Here is a 20,803-nt window from a genome sequence, read left to right on the forward strand (position 1 = left end):
TTCTTTTTCATTTTACATTTGCCTGTGCTAATTTACAAAGCCAAGTGAGTGAATTTATTATTTTTCCCCCTCTGAGGCTATGTTAGCTTTGGTTAATGAGGTCTTTTATTTGTTTAACTACACCAGAAATCTCAAGCATATTTCTTGAGATTCCTGGGTCTTAAGCCCAACATGTTAGATTTAAGAGGCAACAAATTACAACACTTAATTTAAATGAAGAAGAGAAAAACTGCCTAAGAAAGGGTAAATTTTACACTAGGAACAGTCTGTATGTGTCAGGGAAGGGATCCTTCCTTTTCCAATCACTGGTGGTTTTTAAAAAATTCAATCAGTATTGCTGGAAATAAGCACCTTTTCACATTAACCAAGGGAAAACTAAAAGGAAAGAAAAACTCAAGCAAAAAAGAATGCAGAATAAAATACCTCTCATGATATCTTGTCACTCAGATCACTCTTTATATGGCACCTCATTTATCAGAATTATTGCTCGAGATTGTCAGAGTTAGTAGTCTCAAATGGCTAGCTTCTAACCATGAGTAATAAAAACAAAACACTTCTCCCCTGGTCAAGTCAGGCTCCAAGGAAACAGTCAATCACTTAGGAAACAATCTTGAGTGCCTTTCCAGGGCTTAAACTAATAAACGAGGCACTGTTCACACACATAAGGATACTCTGCGGGTAGGACGAAGGCTGGTACGGAACTTTTAAAAAGTCACAGATCCCAAGAGGGAGAAACTGATCTCCAGGGTGGGGAAAGAACGCACTGGCTCATGAGGGTAGAGTTCTTCAAAACTCATTCTGAAAGCCACTGTTTAGAAATTACAATGGAACTGTCAAGGTGTGATAATACAAATGTAATACGCATTAACTCCACAGTTCCTCACTGAGACCAGAGCCACAGAAAAGCTCCAAAAGCACGACAGCCTGAGATCACGGGGCAAGCTGACTTTGCGACGGTGCCCAAGAATCAGAAACCTCAACTGCTTAAGAGAAGTCAATGCTTAGTTTTATGTTCAGCTTTTGTTTCATTCTGATTAGAATCCCTTCCAAGGGATCTCATCTTACATGTAAATTAAATTACTGTTACTATGACTGAAGATTGCCTTAGGTACTATTTCTGAATTGTTTTCAGTTCAGTCGCTCAGTCATGTCTGACTCTTTGCCACCCCATGGTCGCAAATTGTTTTATCTTAAAAAAAAAAAAAAAAGGCAGCACTGTTACTATTACCAAACACGTGTCCTTGAAATGTTTCTCTTACAGTACTCCCTAAAAGTGTAATCATTTGTAATTAAAGTCTTACTTAGAAAGTACTGACCACGCTGAATCCTCGGGAACAGTCATGTTTCCTGAATAGGCATCTCTCTAGAAGAAAGCTAAGGCTGACCTAGCCTCTTTTTACACAAACTATATGTACAGAAACACATCACCTACTTATCTGTTCTGGTGGTTCAGAGATGACCCACGGAGTAGTGGACTCTACTTCCTCTCCCCGTGAATCTGAGCCGGCCCCGTGACTCGCTGTGACCACAAGAATGCAGTGAAGTGATGCTGGACTACTTCCGAGGCATTCAATTGCTTGAAAACACTCTCCCTTGGAGACAGCTGTCGTTCTGTGAGGTGGAGAAGCCACTAGGAGGAGAGCGAAGCTTGGCGTCTGCTGACAGAAGGCACAGCCCGCCAACCACATGGGTGAGTGGTGGAAGGCGCCCCACCCTGGCAAGGCCTCCAGATGACCACAGGCCCGGCCGACAGGACGTCTGCACAAGGAGCGGCCACGGGAGCCCAGACACCTGGAGAACCACGGGACAGGCCACCAAGTTCCAGTAGCAGAAAACCAGACTTCTGCCGGCTAAACGGAGCACACTCGGGATTTAACTGTTTCTTCATGACTCAAGATCTGTTGGAGAGGACTCGAGAGTCCCTTGGACTGCAGGGAAATCAAACCAGTCCATCCTAAAGGAAATCAGTCCTAGGTGTTCACTGGAAGGACTGATGCTGAAGCTGAAACTCCAATACTTTGGTCACCTGACTGGAAGAGCTGACTCACTGGGAAAGACCCTGATGCTGGAAAAGATTGAAGGCAGGAGAAGGGGACGACAGAGGATGACATGGTTGGATGTCGCAAAGAGTCAGACACGACTGAGCGACTGAACTGAACTGAACAAGGGCACCAATGCACTGGTTCCTGTAACAGAATGAGGTTTCCAGATTTCCCTGAAGTGATGGGGGTCAGAGGCCAGACTGCGGCCACAGAGCCCTCCTTCCCCAGGGATGTAGCCACCACGTCACACGATGGCTCCCATCTGCTTCTCTAACTGCTCTCCTACACGGTGCTTAGAACCAGACAGCCTTGTTGCCCAGAAATGCCTGTGAAGGCCAAGTCCACAAAGGGCTCTACGCTGACCCCAGTGAGTCTGAAGGGTAAAGCAATGAAGCCCACGACACCTATTTGCAGCTCTCTTGGGACCTGTTTTTCTTTCTTTTGGTCTATCTTTATTTGGGCTTCCCTGATAGCTCAGTTGGTAAAGAATCCACCTGCAATGCAGGAGACCCCAGTTTGATTCCTGGGTCAGGAAGATCCCCTGGAGAGGGGAAAGGTTACCCACTCCTGTATTCTTGGGCTTCCCTGTGGCTCAGCTGGATAAGAATCCACCTGCAATGCAGGAGACCTGGGTTCGATCCCTGGGTCGGGAAGATCCCCTGGAGAGGGGAAAGGCTACCCACTCCAGTACTCTGGCCTGGAGAATCCCATGGACTGCATAATCCGTGGGGTTGCAACGAGTTGAACACGACTGACCGACTTTCACTTTATTTAATTGGAGGGTAACGGGCTTTACAATGTTGTGCTTCTGTCAGACAACAACACGAGTCAGCTGTGAGCATACGTATGTCCCTTCCCTCTCGAGAACCGCCCCCCCCGCCCCCAATCCCTTCCCTCTCAGTCGTCACAGAGCATCAGGCTGGGCTCCCTGCGCTGTGCAGCAGCTCCCCGCTGGCTGTTCACACGGGTGGTGGGTAAGTGTCACGGCTGCTCTTTCCATTTGTCCCGCTCTCCCCTGCCCCTGCTGTGTCCACAGGACCCGTTTACTGTCCTACAGACTGAGTTCCCGGTTTGGAGGGACGAGTGGCTGAGTTTTGACTCCACCAGCTCAAAAGACAGACACACACAGCTCTCCTCACCGATTCAGCAACTGGCGGGACCTGTGCCCATCACTTTCTCCTCGTCACTGTTGTTTAATCGCTCAGCTGTGTCCGACTCTTCACCACCCCATGGACTGTGGCCCGCCAGGCTTCTCTGTCCTTGGGATTTCCTTTCTCCGGGGTATCTTCCTGACCCAGGGACTGAACCTGAGTCTCCAGCATTGGCAGGTGGGCTCTTTACTACCCAGACACCAAGGAAGCCCCACTTTCCCCCAGATGTACTTAAATACACACAAGGGATTTGTGTCCTGGCCTTTGGAGAATTTAATAGTAGCAACCTAAATAAGGGAAAACGAGTAATACAGGCTACACGTCACTCAAAATAAAAGTAAAATCTGTCCTGTTATCAATATAAACTACATTCTATGACAAGAATTTTAAATCTGAAAGCAAACTGGCATTTGCCCATTTTGAAAGCTATCCTACGTGAGACTGTAGATCACATAATTTGTCAAAGACTGCTCTCTAAAGTGAATCTATTACAACTCTTAAATGAGCATTTATGAAAATAATACATTATCCAACATAACAGGAAACCACCTTACCAAGAAAAGAATCAGAAGTTAACACGTGGCTAATGAGCTACATATTAGCCATTTATATTTTGGCTCTGGGCCAGTAATTTTAGAAACGTAACTGGAGTCCACAGACAAGGATAAAGCTTTCAAGGGACCAAGTCAAATACCGCGGTGAACTTTGTCCTGAAGAACCGTTTCACTGTTTGATGCTCTTCATCTGCTATCAATGGGTTCTTCACACCTACCAAACCCTCACCTGTACAATGTCAGCAACTGCACAGGTCTGGCGATGCCCCAACACTTACTCCCTGGACCTCTTTTCTCTGTAAAAGGCCTGGTGAGGTCTCACCCTGTTTCGCAGCTCTAATGCCACTGTAGGTGGCAGTCTCCTTGTTTATATGTCCCGTCAAGCCTCTCTCGCTGAACTCCGGTCTCGTGCATTCAACTGCCTACTAGTCATCTCCAATGTGGATATTTAGCGGGCATTTCAAACTTTATGAACCCAAAGCTAAGCGCTGACATCTTCCCCAAAGCCATACACCTGGGCCGCTCTTCCTTTTAACTGCTCAGACCCCCAAATCTGAACGTATTCTTCATTTTTCTTTATCTCAAATCCCATCTCTGATCCGTCAATGGACTTGCTGGAGAGAACAGCAGCATCCAAAGATGTGCGTGCCCAAAGGCCTGGGGTCTTCAGTACACACTCTGCTTGATAAGAGGGCTGCAGATGTGATCACGTTGGGGACCTTGGCCAAGGGAGATCATGCTGGTGGGTCCGAGCTAATTGCAGGGCCTGAAAATCAGAGACCCCTTCTCAGGTTTAGTCAGAGGGGACACGACCATGGACGAAGGGCTGGGGAGATGCGATGCTGTTGGCTCTGAGGATGGAGGGCGGGCTTGTGAGCCACAGTGTGGTGACCTCTAGAAGCTGGGAAACCAAGGAAAGGAATTCTCTCCTAGAGTGTCTAGAAAGCACCACAGCCCTGCCTGATTTTAAACCAGTGATGAACATTTAAAAACACGTATTTTAATTTTTATTTCTTTATTTGGCTGTGCTGGGTCTCAGTCGCAGCACGCGGGATCTCTAGTTGAGACTTGCAGCAGCAACTCTTAGTTGGGGCCTGTGGGATCTAGTTCCCTGGTCAGGGCTCCAAACCGAGCCCCCTGTATTGAAAGTACAGAGTCTTAGCCACTGGACCACCAGGAAAATCCCAAACCATGATGAACTAACTTCTAACCGAAGCAAATTATGATAATAAATAAATCACCACTAAATTTGCGGTAATTTGTTACAGGAGCAACAGTTAACTAATACATCTGGAAATGCCCATTCTACCTTCAAAATATATCAAAACCCCCATAACGTCCACCATGAACAGCCAGTCTGAGCCACTAACCTGTCATCTGGATTACTGCGACAGCCTCAGGACTGGTCTTGGTTCCACCCTTAGTCTCTTGCAGTCAAAGTGATCCTGGTAAAGTCTATTTAGGTCTCCTCTGCTCAAAAAATTTCTCATGATTTAGAAACTTCACCTTACTCCAAGGAAAAACCACAATCCTTAACAGGACCTGCAAGGCCTGTGGGATCCAGAGGCATCACCTCCCTGCCCCAGTTTCCCTGGCTCCCTCTCTCACTCACACTTCTCTGCTCAGGCGGCCCTCTCACTGGTCCTCAAACACACGGCACACGCCTGCCTCAGGGCCCGCTCTGCTCTCTGCCCAAAACGCTCCTTTTCTCCGAAACCCAAATGGCCAGCTCCCTTATTTCCTAAAGACCTTCACTGAATGTCAACTCTGCCACAGGGGGCTTCCCTGCCACAGGTCTGCCCTGTCTGAAGGTTCAGCCACGCCCCTGTGCCCCAAACCCACTCCCCCCAGCTCCTTAGCCTGCCCTGTTTCCTCTTTACATCTGTTTATTGTTGGAGCCCTCCACCGAACGCAAGCACCTCGAGTTGGGGAGATGTCTGTTTCTCTCCCCACCTTTAGAGCAGAGTTGGCACATGGAAAGCATTCAACAGATACTTGCTGAATGAATGAATGATGTTGCTAGCACATCAGGGTACTGCTGTTCAACTATCCGGGTTGCCCTCTGTTCGGTCAGTGACCAAGCTCTTCAAAACTTCACCGCATTCTGTCCCTTCCATCTCGCCTTTGATCCCAGACACCCGTGGCCACCTGCCTTTCTCCCCAGGCTCTCCACGGCAGCCTCTCGTGCACAGATCTGCACTTTCATTATATTATTCTACTTAAAGTTCCAGTTAGCTGGCTACCGCTGCATCAACGGAGCTGAAACACTTCTGTCGGGAACTCACTATGTTTCTGGATTTCAGTGACTTTTTTGCCCCCGAATATGACACAGAATAGACCCTTGCTGTTTTTAAAGGTTACGGCCCGAAAGTCTGGTGAATTAGCACATCCATCAACTGAAATATCTGCGAGCTTAAGTTTTCGCATGAACCACGCACAGATATCACAAATTAGCTCCTTTTTCAACATTTCTTAGAGCTGCTTTTTTCTTGATGACTTGAGAAGGGTGGTTGTGTGGAAAATCACAGAGGTGCACTGAGATTCACACAACAGTGCGCCTCAAGCACGGCCAGCAGACCCCCCGATCTTTCGGGTCACTTGCAAATAACCAATATGAGGAGGCCACACCCCTAAGGATTAGGGAACTACTGAACCGTCTGTACTACACACTATCTTTCCTTTCAGTCTCTCTACTCGAACCACTATTGAGCTATGTCCTCTTTGGCAGTTTCCAGTCTGAACCCAGATACAGTGGGTACTCGATTAGCAATCAGAGGGTGATTCAACCTCTGTCCCTTGGGGATTCTATGCTGTTAAGACTAACATCAGATTGTGTTTTATTATAGGTGTTATTCTCAATCTCATAGGTTTTCTCTATTCTCAAGCCTTCTCATCTTCAATGCCTGCATTTTCATGTCTTCCATTCTCTTATTCAACTAATATTTGAGTGTCTACTAAGTATCTGGCCCGTAAACATACGAGTGACATGTTAACAGGCAGGGCTGGGTCCTGTCCTCATGGGGCTTACAGTCTAGCTGAAAATGAAGGTGTGTGGGGGGGGGTCAAACAAAGACTCTTAATCTTGTAGTTAAATAAGGAAGACTTCCCTGGTAGCTCAGACGGTAAAGAATCTGCCTGCAGTGCAGGAGACCCGGGTTTAGTCTCTGGGTCGGGAAGATCCTCTGCAGAAGAGAATGGGTACCCACTCCAGTGTTCTTGCCTGGAGAATCCCATGGACAGAGAATCCTGGCGGGCCACAGTCCATGGGGTTGCAAAAAGTCAGACACGACTAAGTGACTAACACTTTCACCTTCTTTCCAGTAAGTAAAAGAAGGAAGAATGACAGGTATGCAGCAGAAAAAAGAAAAGATCCAGGGACAGGTGCATTCATAGATGAGACAAAGGCCAAATCAGGAAAGACTGGATAAGCTATTAATAAAACTATTAAGTTTTATTTTAAATGTCACGGGTCTAACTCAGTCATTTCTTGATTAAAATTTTTATCTTTTAAACATTTTGCTTTTCTTTACAATTTTGTTAAATCTAATGTGTTAGTCAATTTTCTTAATATTACCTATGATTTTTCTAATATCTACCTACAATTTTCTTTATTACTACTGCATGACAAGTTCTAGGAGGGCTGGTGCCAACTGAATGTAAATGGCAGAATGGAATGGATAGTGGAATTACGAGCAAGCTTACCAAACAAGGCAGTAAGTTCAGTTCAGTTCAGTTGCTCAGTCGTGTCTGACTCTTTGCGACCCCATGAATCGCAGCACGCCAGGCCTCCCTGTCCATCACCAACTCCCAGAGTTCACTCAGACTCATGTCCATCATGTCAGTGATGCCATCCAGCCATCTCATCCTCTGTCGTCCCATTCTCCTCCTGCCCCCAATCCCTCCCAGCATCAGAGTCTTTTCCAATGAGTCAACTCTTTGCATGAGGTGGCCAAAGTACTGGAGTTTCAGCTTTAGCATCAGTCCTTCCAAAGAAATCCCAAGGCTGATCTTCAGAATGGACTGGTTGGATCTCCTTGCAGTCCAAGGGAAGTAAGAGAAACCAGCAAATCACATTCAAGTGAAAAATTATCAGAAATATGAAAAACTAAACATCACTTCTTGACTATTTAAAATTATTTTCACAAAGGTCTGTGAAAACAGGTCTTTTCTATGATCTGATTCACAGCCTATCCTTTCTCATCTCCACTGCTTAGGAAAAGTGTTCTGGGAAAAACACACTTACACAAACACCTTGCCTTTTAAAAAATATTAATGTAACTTCCAAATTTGTTTTGACACTATTTACGTGGCCAATGCATTTTTCTTGAAGAATTTGTGCTAATTTTTATTAGAAGTTTTAAAAACAATTTAATAACTATTTAAAGTCTCTTCATATTCTGCAGAAGAGGAAATTATTTATTATTCAAATGTTTGCAAACAGGATTAAATGGAGAGTCAGTAATTTGTTAGAAATCCTAGAGGATGTCCCTGGTGGTTCAGTGGTTAAGAGTACACCTTGCAATGCAGGGAACACGGGTTCGGTCCCTGGTTCTGGAAGATCCCACATGCTGCAGAGCAACTAAGTCCAAGTACCATAATCACTGAGCCTGTGCTCTGGGGCTCTTGAGCCGCTAGTGAACCCTGAGTGCCTAGAGCCCGAATTCTGCAACAAGAGAAGCCACCGCAAGGAGAAGCCTGTGCCCAACAGAGAGCAGACCCTGCGACTAGAGAAAAGCCCCCACACACAGCTACAAAGACCCAGCACAGCCAACATAAAGAAAGAAGTCTTTCTAATGGATGTGAATCTGAGCAAACTCCAGGAGACAGGGAAGGACAGGGAAGCCTGGTGTGCTGCAGTCCATGGGGTCGCAAAGAGTCAGACACGACTTAGCAAATGAACGCCGAACAAGGGGAGCAACTTAGTAAAAGGAAACATCTGTCTATGTGGAATCTTTGGAACAATGCTGGAACACTAACGCAAACTCAGCACATGTGCTCGACACATTCACTCAGGTTTTCACGTGGCGTCCTCCAGCTCCAGGTTTATGATAGACTTCCTAAGGTCAAGATCCACTTCTGAGTCATCTCTGCAGAGTCTACAACGTAACATAGGCCTTTGCAAAGATTATGTGACCAATACATATTAGCTGAAATAATAAACAATATACTCGTGAACCAGGATGACAAGGTTTAGAACAAAGGAAGGTTAATGAGGCACTGCAAGTGAATAATGACTGTCCTTGGGATAGAGAGCTGTTATTTCTTTGGAGAAGGGGATCATTAGTTCCATATTCCACACCAACTCTATTCAAAGTGCTTGATTGTGACAAGATAAGGAGCTTGCACAGCAGTGTAAATTAAGTGGCTGCTTCCTTCCCTGAAGAAGTCTTGCTATTACCCTGAACTAAACAGTATGGTTAGGGCCACAGTCTATTTACATTCTGGCACCAGCTCCTAATCTCACTGCAAACCAGTAAGAGTCTGTGGACTGACACTGGTCTGCACACTGCACTTTGAAAACAAAGGTCCTATCCAACCACCGAAGCTTGACTAGTACTATGGACAGCAATAATGATGAGAAGGATGATTCTACCAATTAGCCTTTACGGAGTGCTTACTGGGCGCCAGATGCTAGAGTACTTAAGCACTTTATATGGATTATTTCATTTAAACTCTTAAGGACCCCATGAGGGTTTACTTTATTATTTCTGGTTTTTTTAATGAGGAAATTTAAGCCTTCAGAAGCTTAGTTAATTCACTCAGCTTCGAGCCGCTCAGCTGGGGTAGAGCAGGTGCTGAAGTCCCGCAGTCTGCTCTCAGCTTCGCCCCAGGTATGTGTCCCAGGTACGGGTCCGGTGTGTGCTCAACCGTGTCGCCCCACACTGCTCCCAGACTGCGTTAAAGAACTGCAGCAGGCTCCGCTGCAACACTGTGGGGTAGAGAACCACTCGATGTTACAGGAGGTATCAGGCAGGGTGGCCGGGAAAACATACCGTATGATGACGGTTCTTTCACGGAAAGGAAAACAGCTGTAACCACCCATACTGAGAGCTGCAATCAAATATCTAATATGAAACTTTATTTTCCAGGTGCATTCTATTTTAATCAAAAGCAATGGACTTAACATAACTGGGCTTTTAAGAAGATTACTCCTTTGCTTTCCTTTCTTTTAATTGGCTCAGAGCTCCCCCAAAGCACATCCTATTGTATACCATCATCCTGCTTATTTAACTTATATGCAGAGTACAGAATGTGAAATGGCAGGCTGGATGAAGCACAGGCTGGAATCAAGATTGCTGGGAGAAACATCAATAACCTCAGATATGTAGGTGACAACAGCCTTAGGGCAGAAAGTGAAGAAGAATTCAAGAGCCTCTTGATGAAGGTGAAAGAGGAGAGTGAAAAAGCTGTCTTAAAACTCAACATTAAAAAAATGAAGAACATGGCATCAGGTCCAATCACTTCATGGGAAATAGGGAAACAATGGAAACAGTGACAGACTTTTATTTTCTTGGGCTCCAAAATCACTGTGGATGGTGACGGCAGCCATGAAAAAATTAAAAGATGCTTGCTCCTTAGAAGAAAAGCTATGACAGACCTAGACAGCATATTAAAAAGCAGAGACATTACTTTGCTGACAAAGGTCTGTATAGTCAAAGCTATGGTTTTTCCAGTAGTCATGTAGAGATGTGAGAGCTGAACAATAAAAAAGGCTGAACACCAAAGAACTGATGCTTTTGAACTGTGATGTTGGAGAAGATTTCTGAGAGTCCCTTGGACAGCAAGGAGATCAAACCTGTCAGTCTTAAAGGAAATCAACCCTGAATATTCACTGGAAGGACTGATACTGAAGTTGAAGCTCCAATACTTGGGCCACCTGATTCGAAGAGCTGACTCATCAGAAAAGACCCTGATGCTGGGAAAGATTGAAGGTGGGAGGAGAAGGGGACGACAGAGGATGAGATGGTTGGATGGCATCACTGACTCAATGGACATAAGTTTGAGCAAGCTCTGGGAGTTGGTGATGGACAGGGAAGCCTGGTGGGCTACAGCCCATGGGGTTGGAAAGAGTCAGACACAACCAAGCGATATCTCAATAATAACAATAATATACCAAACACAGCTTGAATTATCAATCCTGCACAATTTTTTTTTCAAGAAGTCTACATTCTACTGGCAGTTTGCACATAAAGACTTCCCAAGCTCAGTCAGTGTTTGTGTAGCATAATAACATATTACTCCCTACATGTAAGTCTATAAATCAAGGGTTTTGTTAGAATTTCAAATGGCTGGGCCACTCAGTGCTTTTTAACACTATTTTGATGATTATTTTTACTGGATAATATTCTAAAAACTAACACTTGAGCAAAAGCAAAGTTAATAAAGTATGCTAAAATATTAATTTGACTTATTTATGCAGTCTAGTTAAATATCTGAACAAATGCATGAGCCAATCAAAGTTGAAAACTAAAAATAGGCTATTGCCAGTCTCCCTAAGGAATTCACCATATTTATTTTACCTACAACATACACACAATGAACTTTCATACAACTTCTTTATCAAAGACAGTATTGCTTGGGGCATTATCATACCTCCTGAAGTTATATTTTACTTGAACTGAGGCTCTAAATGGAGATTGTGAAAAACAAAAAATATGAGGAACTTTTTCACAAAGTATGTGTGTGTGTGTGTGTGTGTGTGTGTGTTCAGTCGGTCATGTCCAACTCTCTGTGACCCCATGGACTGTAGCCTGCCAGGCTCCTCTGTCCGTGGGATTCTCCAGGCAAGAATGCTGGAGTGGGCTGCCATTTCCTCCTCCGTGCTAACAAAGTCATGGGTAGCCATTCTGCACCAACTTTATTAAAACAAGAATCAATCGACAGACTACGCTGCGCACTCTAAGGCAGGTGGAGGAAAATAGGATCATTTCAGGGCGTGCCAACATACAGCCTGGAAGAGCAGCGGTTCTGGTCTGTTCATCTCTCCAGATTTTCTGGTCCCTCCTCTCTAGTCTCTACCCCAGAATTTTATCCCCAGCCCTCTTCTCACTGCACATAACCTCCCCGGAGAATCTCACTCACATTTTAACTTCAATCACTGAGTGCTTCGCCCGAGTTTCTATCTTCATCTCAGACTTCTTTCTACAGTTCCAGACCCACACATCCAAGTAATACTTATGGGACGTCCCAACTTTGATAATAGGCAATTTCAGGGTTAACGTTCAAAACTGAACTTGTCATCTACCCCACTTCTCACACCTCTGAGAAACAAAAGGCTTTTTTCACGTTCCAGATTCAGCAACGGACAGAACAGTGCCCGTCAGCAGGAAGTCATCCCTGGCTTCTTCCCCACCTCCACCTCCAGCATCTCCAAGGCTGCTGATTTCACCTCACTCAGCGGCCCCTCCTCCTGATTCCCAACACCATCACCACCAGAGCCTTAGTTATCTTATCATTTCTTCACAGAATTGCTGGAAAATCTCCAGTTTTGCTTTTCTGCCTCTATCTGTGGCTCTCCGTCAACGTGACATCATTCACAGGCTGCCAGAGATCTCTGTCAAATGCAAAACTGGTCATGTCACTGACTCAAGTGCTTTTTATTACCTTCAAGACAAAAGCCTCACTCCCGGGTTCTTTCTGACTTAGTCTGTATTTGCCTCTCCAGCCTTCCAGTATGTTCTCTCTGCTCCAGCCACAATCCTATCCCCTGTACCTCTGCCCAATCTCTTCCTCTGCCTGGGTGGTCCTCCTGCCCTCACAGACAATCCATCAAGTCATTTCCTAGTCCCTCCTGGAGAAGAAACCCAGGTCCCAGGAAGTACCTAACACACTACAGGTGCTCACCGAATATTTGCTGTGTGTTCGCTGGAGTTAATGACAACCCTTTACATTTAATAAATTCTTTGCAATATACAAGGAATTTTCATTCATATCTATAATCACATTTGACAACCACTGCAGGTTTTATCATCCCGAGTTATCAATGAGGAAATAATGGCCCCTGACTTTCCCAAGATGGAAGAGCAGGAATTAATGCAATCATCCCTGACTAAAGGCTTGTCCTCTATTATTATCCTACTTAATTATCAGGTACACACTGAAAACCCACTATGAGCTGAAAGGAATACAGAAGCAGCCTAGGTCATGGACTTAGCTCTAAAATGTTTAATCTCACCAGAGGCACAAGACCCATACACACAAAAAATGAGAAAATTCTACAAGATAGTATAGTATACATATAAAATAGATAACCAATAGGGACCTACCGTATACAGAGAGAACTATATTCAATATCTTATAATACTGGAAAGAATCTTTAAGGTAAAAGAATCTGAAAAGGAACATATATATATATATAATATATATATAATATATATGGCTAAATCAGTGTACCATATACCTGAAACTAACACAATATCATAAATTAACTATACCTCAAAAAAAAAAAATGCTAAGAAGAAAAAAGAAAGTATAGTGTAGCGTAGGGCTAGGTGCCAAAGTGCATAGTGACCCCGGGGGGAACAGAAGTGCACTCAGTGGGCACTCACCTATCCTGGGGGCTTCCTGGGGCTCAGGGGGTACAACAACCCTCTGCCAGTGCAGGCGATGCAGAAGACGCGGGTTTGACTCCTGGGTCGGGAAGTTCCCCTGGAGGAAGGAATGGCAAGCCACTCCAGTATTCTTGCCTGGAAAAGCCCATAGACAGGGGAGCCTGGCGGGCTGCAGTCCAGGGGGTCGCAGCGCTGGACACAACTGAGCGACGGCATGAACACACGCGCACCCACCCTGGGAAGGCTCTCCAGATAGCAGATGGGGGAGTGGGCAGCGTGGCTCTGTAGCCGTTACACCATCAATGATTAAAAGGGCTAACAGAGAGGCATTTCTTAAGTCCAACAATTTGAGTGCAGACCATGACAGGTCTGGAGGACAGAAAGGAAACAGCAAAAAATGGAAATATAATTGTTTTCTGCCTTTGACCAAATTCCTTCTGAGTTTTAGAAAGTAACAGAGGGAAGAGTTCCCTCACCATGGAAAAACAGAAATCCAGAAACAAAAATGAAAACTTCCTCTGACTTATAAGAGCAAGTTTATGAAACAGAAGTACATTCATCTGCTTTATTTTCTTTCTTTCCTTTTGAAATCATCCTACTTGAATTAAACCATGTTAACTTCCTAAAGGAATTACTTTTACTTTGAATTCTGATGTGGACAAGAGATTCAAACAAGAAGAAGAAAGGCCACTTCTGTCTCTTAATTGCTACCTTGTTATTTCCTGGGACAGTGCTTTGGCTTGCTACAAGCAGTTGAGCATCAGCAAAGTAAACAATAATGTAATTATTCCCTCCAGTGAAGAGCTGGGAAACTTTTCCGAACATGACAGTGAAAACAAATAGAAACAGTAGTACAAAATCCCCAAAGGGACAACCAATACCTTTACCATTCATTTCAACCCCCAGCCGCTAGCAACCGACCTCAGGCCATCCCCTCCAGTAATAAGGCACCGTCCCTTTATCTAGAGCAATTTCTTTAAAGCTCTTCTCAATCATTCAACAGACATTTAACAAGCACATTGTTACTGGAGAAAAAGAAACTGAGTGTCAACCCCTGCCTTGGACATTTTTGTACCTACCCCTTCCTCATTTTCACCCCCTTCTTTAGTCATTTGTTCCATAGGTACACAATCCCCTAAAACAAATGCTGTTTTTCAGTTGCTCATGTCACCTATTACCTAAAATATGTCAATGCAAGATTGCCTCAATGTCAAGCTCATAGTTATCGATAAAATCATTCATCTATACTACCAAATATTTACCAATACATATCTCCATTTTATAACACAATTATCCTCTGGTAAAAAAAAAAAAAAGAAAAAAAATCTGCATATAACTATTAAATTCTCAAGTCCTTGTTACATCAAGATCTACAATTTTGGTTCTTTTTAAATACAAGTGCCTAATCCTTTACTATATGGGAAAATTTAACCCTACCTTCTCTTTTCTTTCTGTTAATAAAAGCCAAGCTTTAATCGTTATCTTGTCACTTTGACTACGGCATTATCAATGAACATCATTATGTTTGTTTCTCCAGTGAAAAGACCAATTCATAACTTGGATAATGATGTGAAAACTAGAATTTGAAAAGACTGTACTACAGAAGAACTGTTGATCTTAGAGCCTTTCTATCTAAAAACCCATTCCCCATCTCTAAGTAATAAGAACAGGCAGTCAAGGTACCATTAAGTTTTTACCTTCCAACTTGAATTTATTACTTTAATTGTCGCTGTTGAATTACAGGTTCTGTATATATCACACTGCTTGTCAATATCCACATAAACATAAACCTTGTGGCTTTGACAATGAATCTGAAAAAGTCCCCAAACAGTCTGAGAGGGGAGAGCCCAATTTGGTGGAATATAATAAATGTCCCTTTCCATCACAGAATATCTGCTTCTCAGGTTCAATTAACCTCTGAAACTAATTCTCCTTGATGTCCTTGTCATCTGCAGGGTAGGAAAGAATGAGCAGTCACTAACGTGACCCCGAAACGCTCTCTTCTTTTCATTCCCCTCAAGTCCTGTCTAGGGCAGCAGGAGGAACTGATGGAGGGGCCAAAATCTTCAGACCGGAGCACTGCACGGATCATGCCTTTCCTCCCACCTGCACGTGCATTCCTCCTCTTTTCCTTCTCTCCTCTCCTTAGGGTTGCTCTTCTTGACCTCTACAGCACCCTCCCCGTGGTCTGAATTTTTACAGCCTACCAGATAAAATGCCCGGTGATCCCCACGCTTCCTGAAAGCACTACCTGCATCGATGTTTTCAAAACCACTCTTGGGAGAAAAAAAGACTATGGTGTGGGATCTTGCTACAAAAAAGGTTACGGTGTGTTTCACTGCCCTACCAAGCTTTGGTACAGAACGTGCGAGCTTGGTACCCACAACTTGGAGCGAAAACCAGGAGCTCTGAAACAAATACACACACACACACACTTGATGATACAACCTGGAGCGAAAACCAGGAGCCCTGAAACACACACACACATACACAATACTAAAACCCGGAAAGATCCGACTGGGGCCCACGGCCTGAAAGGTGACACTCGGGATGACAGTGCAATGTGCGCAGCGGAGGCGCCTTCTCCCCGCTTTTCGGGACGCGGGCGACGCGCTCGGCCCACTGCCGACCACTTGCTCCCATCCGCAAAGAAGCGCTGCCCGCCAGAGTGACACGAGTGGCCGAAGTCCGGCCGCGGGCCGGCCGGGCGCACCCTCCCCACCCGTGGCCGTCCCCCAGCCTCGCGGCCCGGGGGCCCGCAGGGAGGGCGGGTCCGCTCCGCGCGCGCCCGGACGCGGCTCCGCGAGGCTGGGGGCGGCTCGGGGTGGGGGGGCGTCTCACCAGTCGGGGCGGGGTGGTCCGGGGCCGACCCGGCGGGCCCGCAACAGGTGCGCCCGGGCCGCCCCCACCCCGGCCTCCCGCCGCCGCGGCCCGGCCTTTACCTGCGGTCTGCGGCCGGAGGCCCGGGCGCGGCCGCCCTTCCCCGCCGAGCTCGCCGGACGCGCGGACTGACGAACGGACGCCTCGGATCGGCGACGGAGGGCCCACGGGGCCCCACCCGAAGGCCCCGCCTGGGACGCGAGGGCCGCCGCGGGGAGGGCGCGACCGCCCGACCAAGCCGCCCCGGGGCAGCGCGCCTTCCGCTCGCGGGCCCCCTCCGCCCGCTCGCTCGCCGGCCCCCTGGAGACGAGAGGGCCCTCGCGCTCGTTCGCGTTTCCTGGCGTCTTTTGGTCCCTCCCTCTCGCCGTCCTTCCTGCTCCTCCTCCTCCCCCCACCCTGCCCTCCGGGTTGTCAGGGCAACCGAAGCGACGCCGGCCCCCGGGAGGAGAGGCGTTAGAAGGGGCTTGCGGCGCCGGGGGCTCGGCCGGTAGGAGCCCGGGAGCAGCTTCCTCTATGGAGCTCCAGAGTAAGGGGGCCGGGGCCGGGGCCGGGGCGGGCCTCCCCCGGAACGGGTGTGGGCGCCCTGCGCGAGGCTCCGCAGGCTTTTTAAAAACCCTTTTGACTTGGATATACGGTCTCCCTTTCGAGAGTCGAGAAAGGGGCTAAATCCCGCGGAGTGTGATCGTCGGGAGCCGGAGGGCTGCATGAGCTCGGGAATGTGGGCTGGCGGAGGCAGCGCCCCCAGGGTATTGCTTCCTAAAATGACCCCCCCTCCCCCCCAAGCAAATCCATTTCTTGTTACTATTGCTGTCATTATTATTGGAGCTTCCCTAGTGGCTCAGATGGTAAAGAATCCTCCTGCAATGCGGGAGACAGAGGTTCGATTCCTGGGTTGGGAAGATCCCCTGGAGGAGGGCATGGCAACCCCCTCCGTTATTCTTGCCTGGAGAATTCCATGGACAGAGGAGCCTGGCGGGAATACAGTCCACAGGGTCGCAGAGTCAGACACGACTGAAGCGACTTGGCATGGTACAGTCGTCACTGTTTTGTTTGGTACTTTGATTCATTGACCATAAGTAGCCATTCTGCTTCTAAAATGTTAGCAGTTGAACCTGCAAGGAGGCTAGCTCTTGTACCTATTAGAAGATATGGCATCCTCTTCACAGTAGTCGGAGATTTGAAGGAGAGAAAAATTTTGAGCTTTGTGCAAGAGTGTTTAATTCGTTGCTAGAGGTTCTCCGAGGTAGGCTTGGACACGCAAAAAGGAAAAAAAAGTTACGATTTCTCTTTCTGTTTCCCACTTTGTTTGACAAAAGGTGAGCCGTCTGGAATTACCCGATCTAACACAAGCTTTAACTTACTGTGTTTTTGATTGTTGTTCAATGTTCTGTGCTTAGTCGTTCAGTCGTGTCCGGCTCTTGCAACCCCATGGACTGTAACCTACCAGGCTCCTCTGTCCATGGGATTCTCCAGGCAAGAATGCTGGAGTGGGTTGCCATGCCCTCCTCCAGGGTATCTTTCCAACCCAGGGATACAACCCAGGGCTCCCACATTGCAGGTGGATTCTTTACCATCTGAGCCACCAGGGAAGCCCATTGATTGTTGTTGTTATATTATTACTACTGCTACTACTACTACTATCCAAACCTCTCTAGGGACACAGAGCTCCATCCTTCTTTCCCAAGCTGTTTTATTGCTCCTTTTGTTCTTAAAATAAGAACAGTGTTTCATATGGAGACTAGAAAGACCTGGAACTTTTATAGGAGGATTCAGTTTGACTCTGAAAACCAAGTTGTCTTTTCTTGCACAATTTCAGAAATGAAAGTACTCAGACCATGTCCATTCTCTGGGGTATATGCTGATGTTGTTAAAGGTCGTTAGTTTCCAAGGAGGTTTCTAAAGAGTTTTTCCTTTCTTTTAACTCCCTTGCTGAGCAGAAAACTTGTAAGTTGAGAATTATAGTTTGAGTGGATTTTATCCACTATTCTATCATTCACACTTGTAACTCTCTGGATTCTGTGTGTTATCTAACCTGTTGAAAGAAATTTAACTTACAACAATGTTAGAATTTTTGTATCATTTCAAACTAATGCTAGGGTGTGTATGTTCTCTCTTTGCTGCTGCTAAGTCACTTCAGTCGTGTCCGACTCTGTGTGACCCCATAGACGGCAGCCCACCAGGCTCCCCCGTCCCTGGGATTCTCCAGGCAAGAACACTGGAGTAGGTTGCCATTTCCTTTTCCAATGCACAAAAGTGAAAAGTGAAAGTGAAGTTGCTCAGTCGTGTCTGACCCTCAGTGACCCCATGGACTGCAGCCCTCCAGGCTCCTCCATCCATGGGATTTTCCAGACAAGAGTACTAGAGTGGGGTGCCATTATAAAGTGAACTGAAATATCTCTCTTAAAAATGCCAACTTTATTTCTTCAAATTTATGTTACTGTTTAACCATGTAAACTAAAAATTTCAAGTATGGTATTGAATTTGGTATTTCCAATTTCAATACCAATATCAATTTCAAATTCCAGTACCAATTTCCATGGTATTTCCATGGTATTCTCTATGTTCTAAATACTCTCCTGGGGTGGAGGATTGAACAGTGAATAAAACCCTGTTAGCTTTGGTTATCCCTGAGAAACTGAGCAGATACTTGCTCAAGAACTTCTGAAAACCTCCCTGGGGTCTGAGATTAGGGGAAAGGGAATGCACAGAAGGCTTCCGGCAGAATAACCCAACAAAGAATGTGGGAAAGGGGTTCCAGACAGGTCCCTGAGACCAGAGAGAGCAGTGTGGGTGAAAGGTTCAAAGTTCAAAGATCAGTAGAGCTGTAACTGAGAAGACTAAGGGGTGGAGGGGAGAAGAAAGAAAAGTGACAAGGCTGGAAAAGTGAGTAGGAACTGGATCCTGGAGACTTTGTAAAATTGTGAGAAATTTATTACCTCTATGAATGACACATCCGATTTATATCTGATCACAGATATATCTGATCACATTGGGTCTTAAAGTGGAAAATATTTGTTAAATAATCTTTTATGCCTGGGACACAACTGTAAATTTCTTTACATACTCTCAAATGCTGTCACCAGTTTAATTTTAGATAATTCAAACAATGACCATTTACCTTAGAGAATTCTTTAGCAGCCTAATAAGCATCATTTTGGGTGAACATTAATTTATTTGCTGTTAATAAATATTTTAAAGGACAAGATTAGATGGTCTTTAGGTCCTTTTTAACTTCAAGAAATGTACCCTACCAGATTCCACCTGAGACTCAAGTTACTATTTTATTCTCTCAAAGATATTGGAAAATACTATGGCTGTGATATTAACAAATACTACAATTATACTGTTATCAGTATTATATTAACAATATAGTATGTTGTTATGCCAGTATCTGGCATATTTTAAGCCTGGTGTGTATATGATACCATTTGTTATTGGGGGGTTTCAAGTAGCATTTTACTGGTGTAGTTGAATATAGCACCAGTAAATTGATTTAAAAGGAGCCACCTTCTTCATTGCCTTTAAGGATTAAACATGTATCTAAGGACAACACCAAAGAACTACTGGAAATAACCCCCAAGTCAGTCTTACCCATTCTGTTTCCATACACTTAAGTTTCTATTACTTTTAGGAGTGACCTTTATTAACTGAGTCATTAAAATCCCATAAACATAAGCACTTCAAATCCCACAGCTGGATCACACTCTGGCAATAAGCAGAGGGCAACTGGGGCTACCACTGTTTTGCAGAATGATAGTAAGTCAATGATCCAAGAAATGACTCCTAGGGGAAAGGGGCAAATTAAATCAGCTTACAACCCTGGGCTGTTCAGAATGGTTTTGGCTCTTGGCTTACATATTTACATCTTTAATTATTTTCTTTCTAAACTAACAACACTGTTGGAAAGATAACCCATGTATGAAATAACATGAAAAATGCCCATCAAATTCCTATTTTTTTAAATTTTATTTTTACTTTATTTTGCTTTACAATACTGTATTGGTTTCTTTTTGGCTGTGCTGAGTCTTCATTGCTATGCACCGGCTTTCACCAGTGGCAGCTAGTGTGGGCTACTCTCCAGTCCAGGTTCTTCTCATTGTGGTGGTCTCTCTTGTTGCAGAGCACAGGCTCTGGGTGTGCCAGCTCAGTAGTTGTGGTGCATGGGCTTAGATACCCTGCGGCATGTGGAATCTGCCCCGACCAGGGCTTGAACCTGTTCCCCCTGCATTGGGAGCTGGATTCTTACCCACTGTGCCACCAGTGAAAGTGAAAGCCGCTCAGTTGTGTCCGACTCTTTGTAACCCCATGGACTATACAGTCCATGGAATTCTCCAGGCCAGAATACTGGAGTGAGTAGCCTTTCCCTTCTCCAGGGCATCTTTTCAACCCAGGGATTGAACCCAGGTGTCTTGCCTTGCAGGTGGATTCTTTACCAGCTGAGCCACCAGGGAAGCCCAGGAATACTGGAGTGGGGAGCCTATCCTTCTCCAGTGGATCTTCCCGTCCCAGGAATCAAACTGGGGTCTCCTGCATTGCAGGCAGATTCTTGACTAACTGAGCTCGCCAGCAGGGAAGTCCCCAATTCCTTTTTTTTCTTTTTCTTTTTAAGAGAAGATTTATGTTCA

At 45.5% G+C, this 20,803-nt stretch overlaps 2 protein-coding genes across 3 annotated transcripts in view; one reads left to right on the forward strand and one right to left on the reverse strand.

Annotated features, from left to right (window-relative positions):
• DHX32 (DEAH-box helicase 32 (putative)) overlaps positions 1–16,481 on the reverse strand; it is a 51,407-nt gene extending 34,926 nt beyond the window's left edge. The window contains exon 1 of the mRNA XM_040254425.1: positions 16,241–16,481. The gene's annotated coding sequence lies outside the window, so the exon portion shown is untranslated. The remainder of the gene's footprint in view (positions 1–16,240) is intronic.
• A 111-nt stretch (positions 16,482–16,592) lies between these two features.
• Positions 16,593–20,803, forward strand: part of FANK1 (fibronectin type III and ankyrin repeat domains 1) — a 120,823-nt gene continuing 116,612 nt past the window's right edge. Inside the window, exon 1 of one of the 2 annotated variants that reach the window (XM_040254434.1) lies at positions 16,593–16,704. Coding sequence is in view for 1 of the 2 variants with exons in the window: in XM_040254433.1 (XP_040110367.1) it covers positions 16,692–16,704 (13 nt within the window). In the remaining variant the exon portion in view is untranslated. The remainder of the gene's footprint in view (positions 16,705–20,803) is intronic. The other variant, XM_040254433.1, reaches the window with a different exon arrangement.

This window comes from Oryx dammah, unplaced genomic scaffold (genome assembly GCF_014754425.2).
Source record: "Oryx dammah isolate SB20612 unplaced genomic scaffold, SCBI_Odam_1.1 HiC_scaffold_14, whole genome shotgun sequence".
Classification (NCBI taxonomy): domain Eukaryota; kingdom Metazoa; phylum Chordata; class Mammalia; order Artiodactyla; family Bovidae; genus Oryx; species Oryx dammah.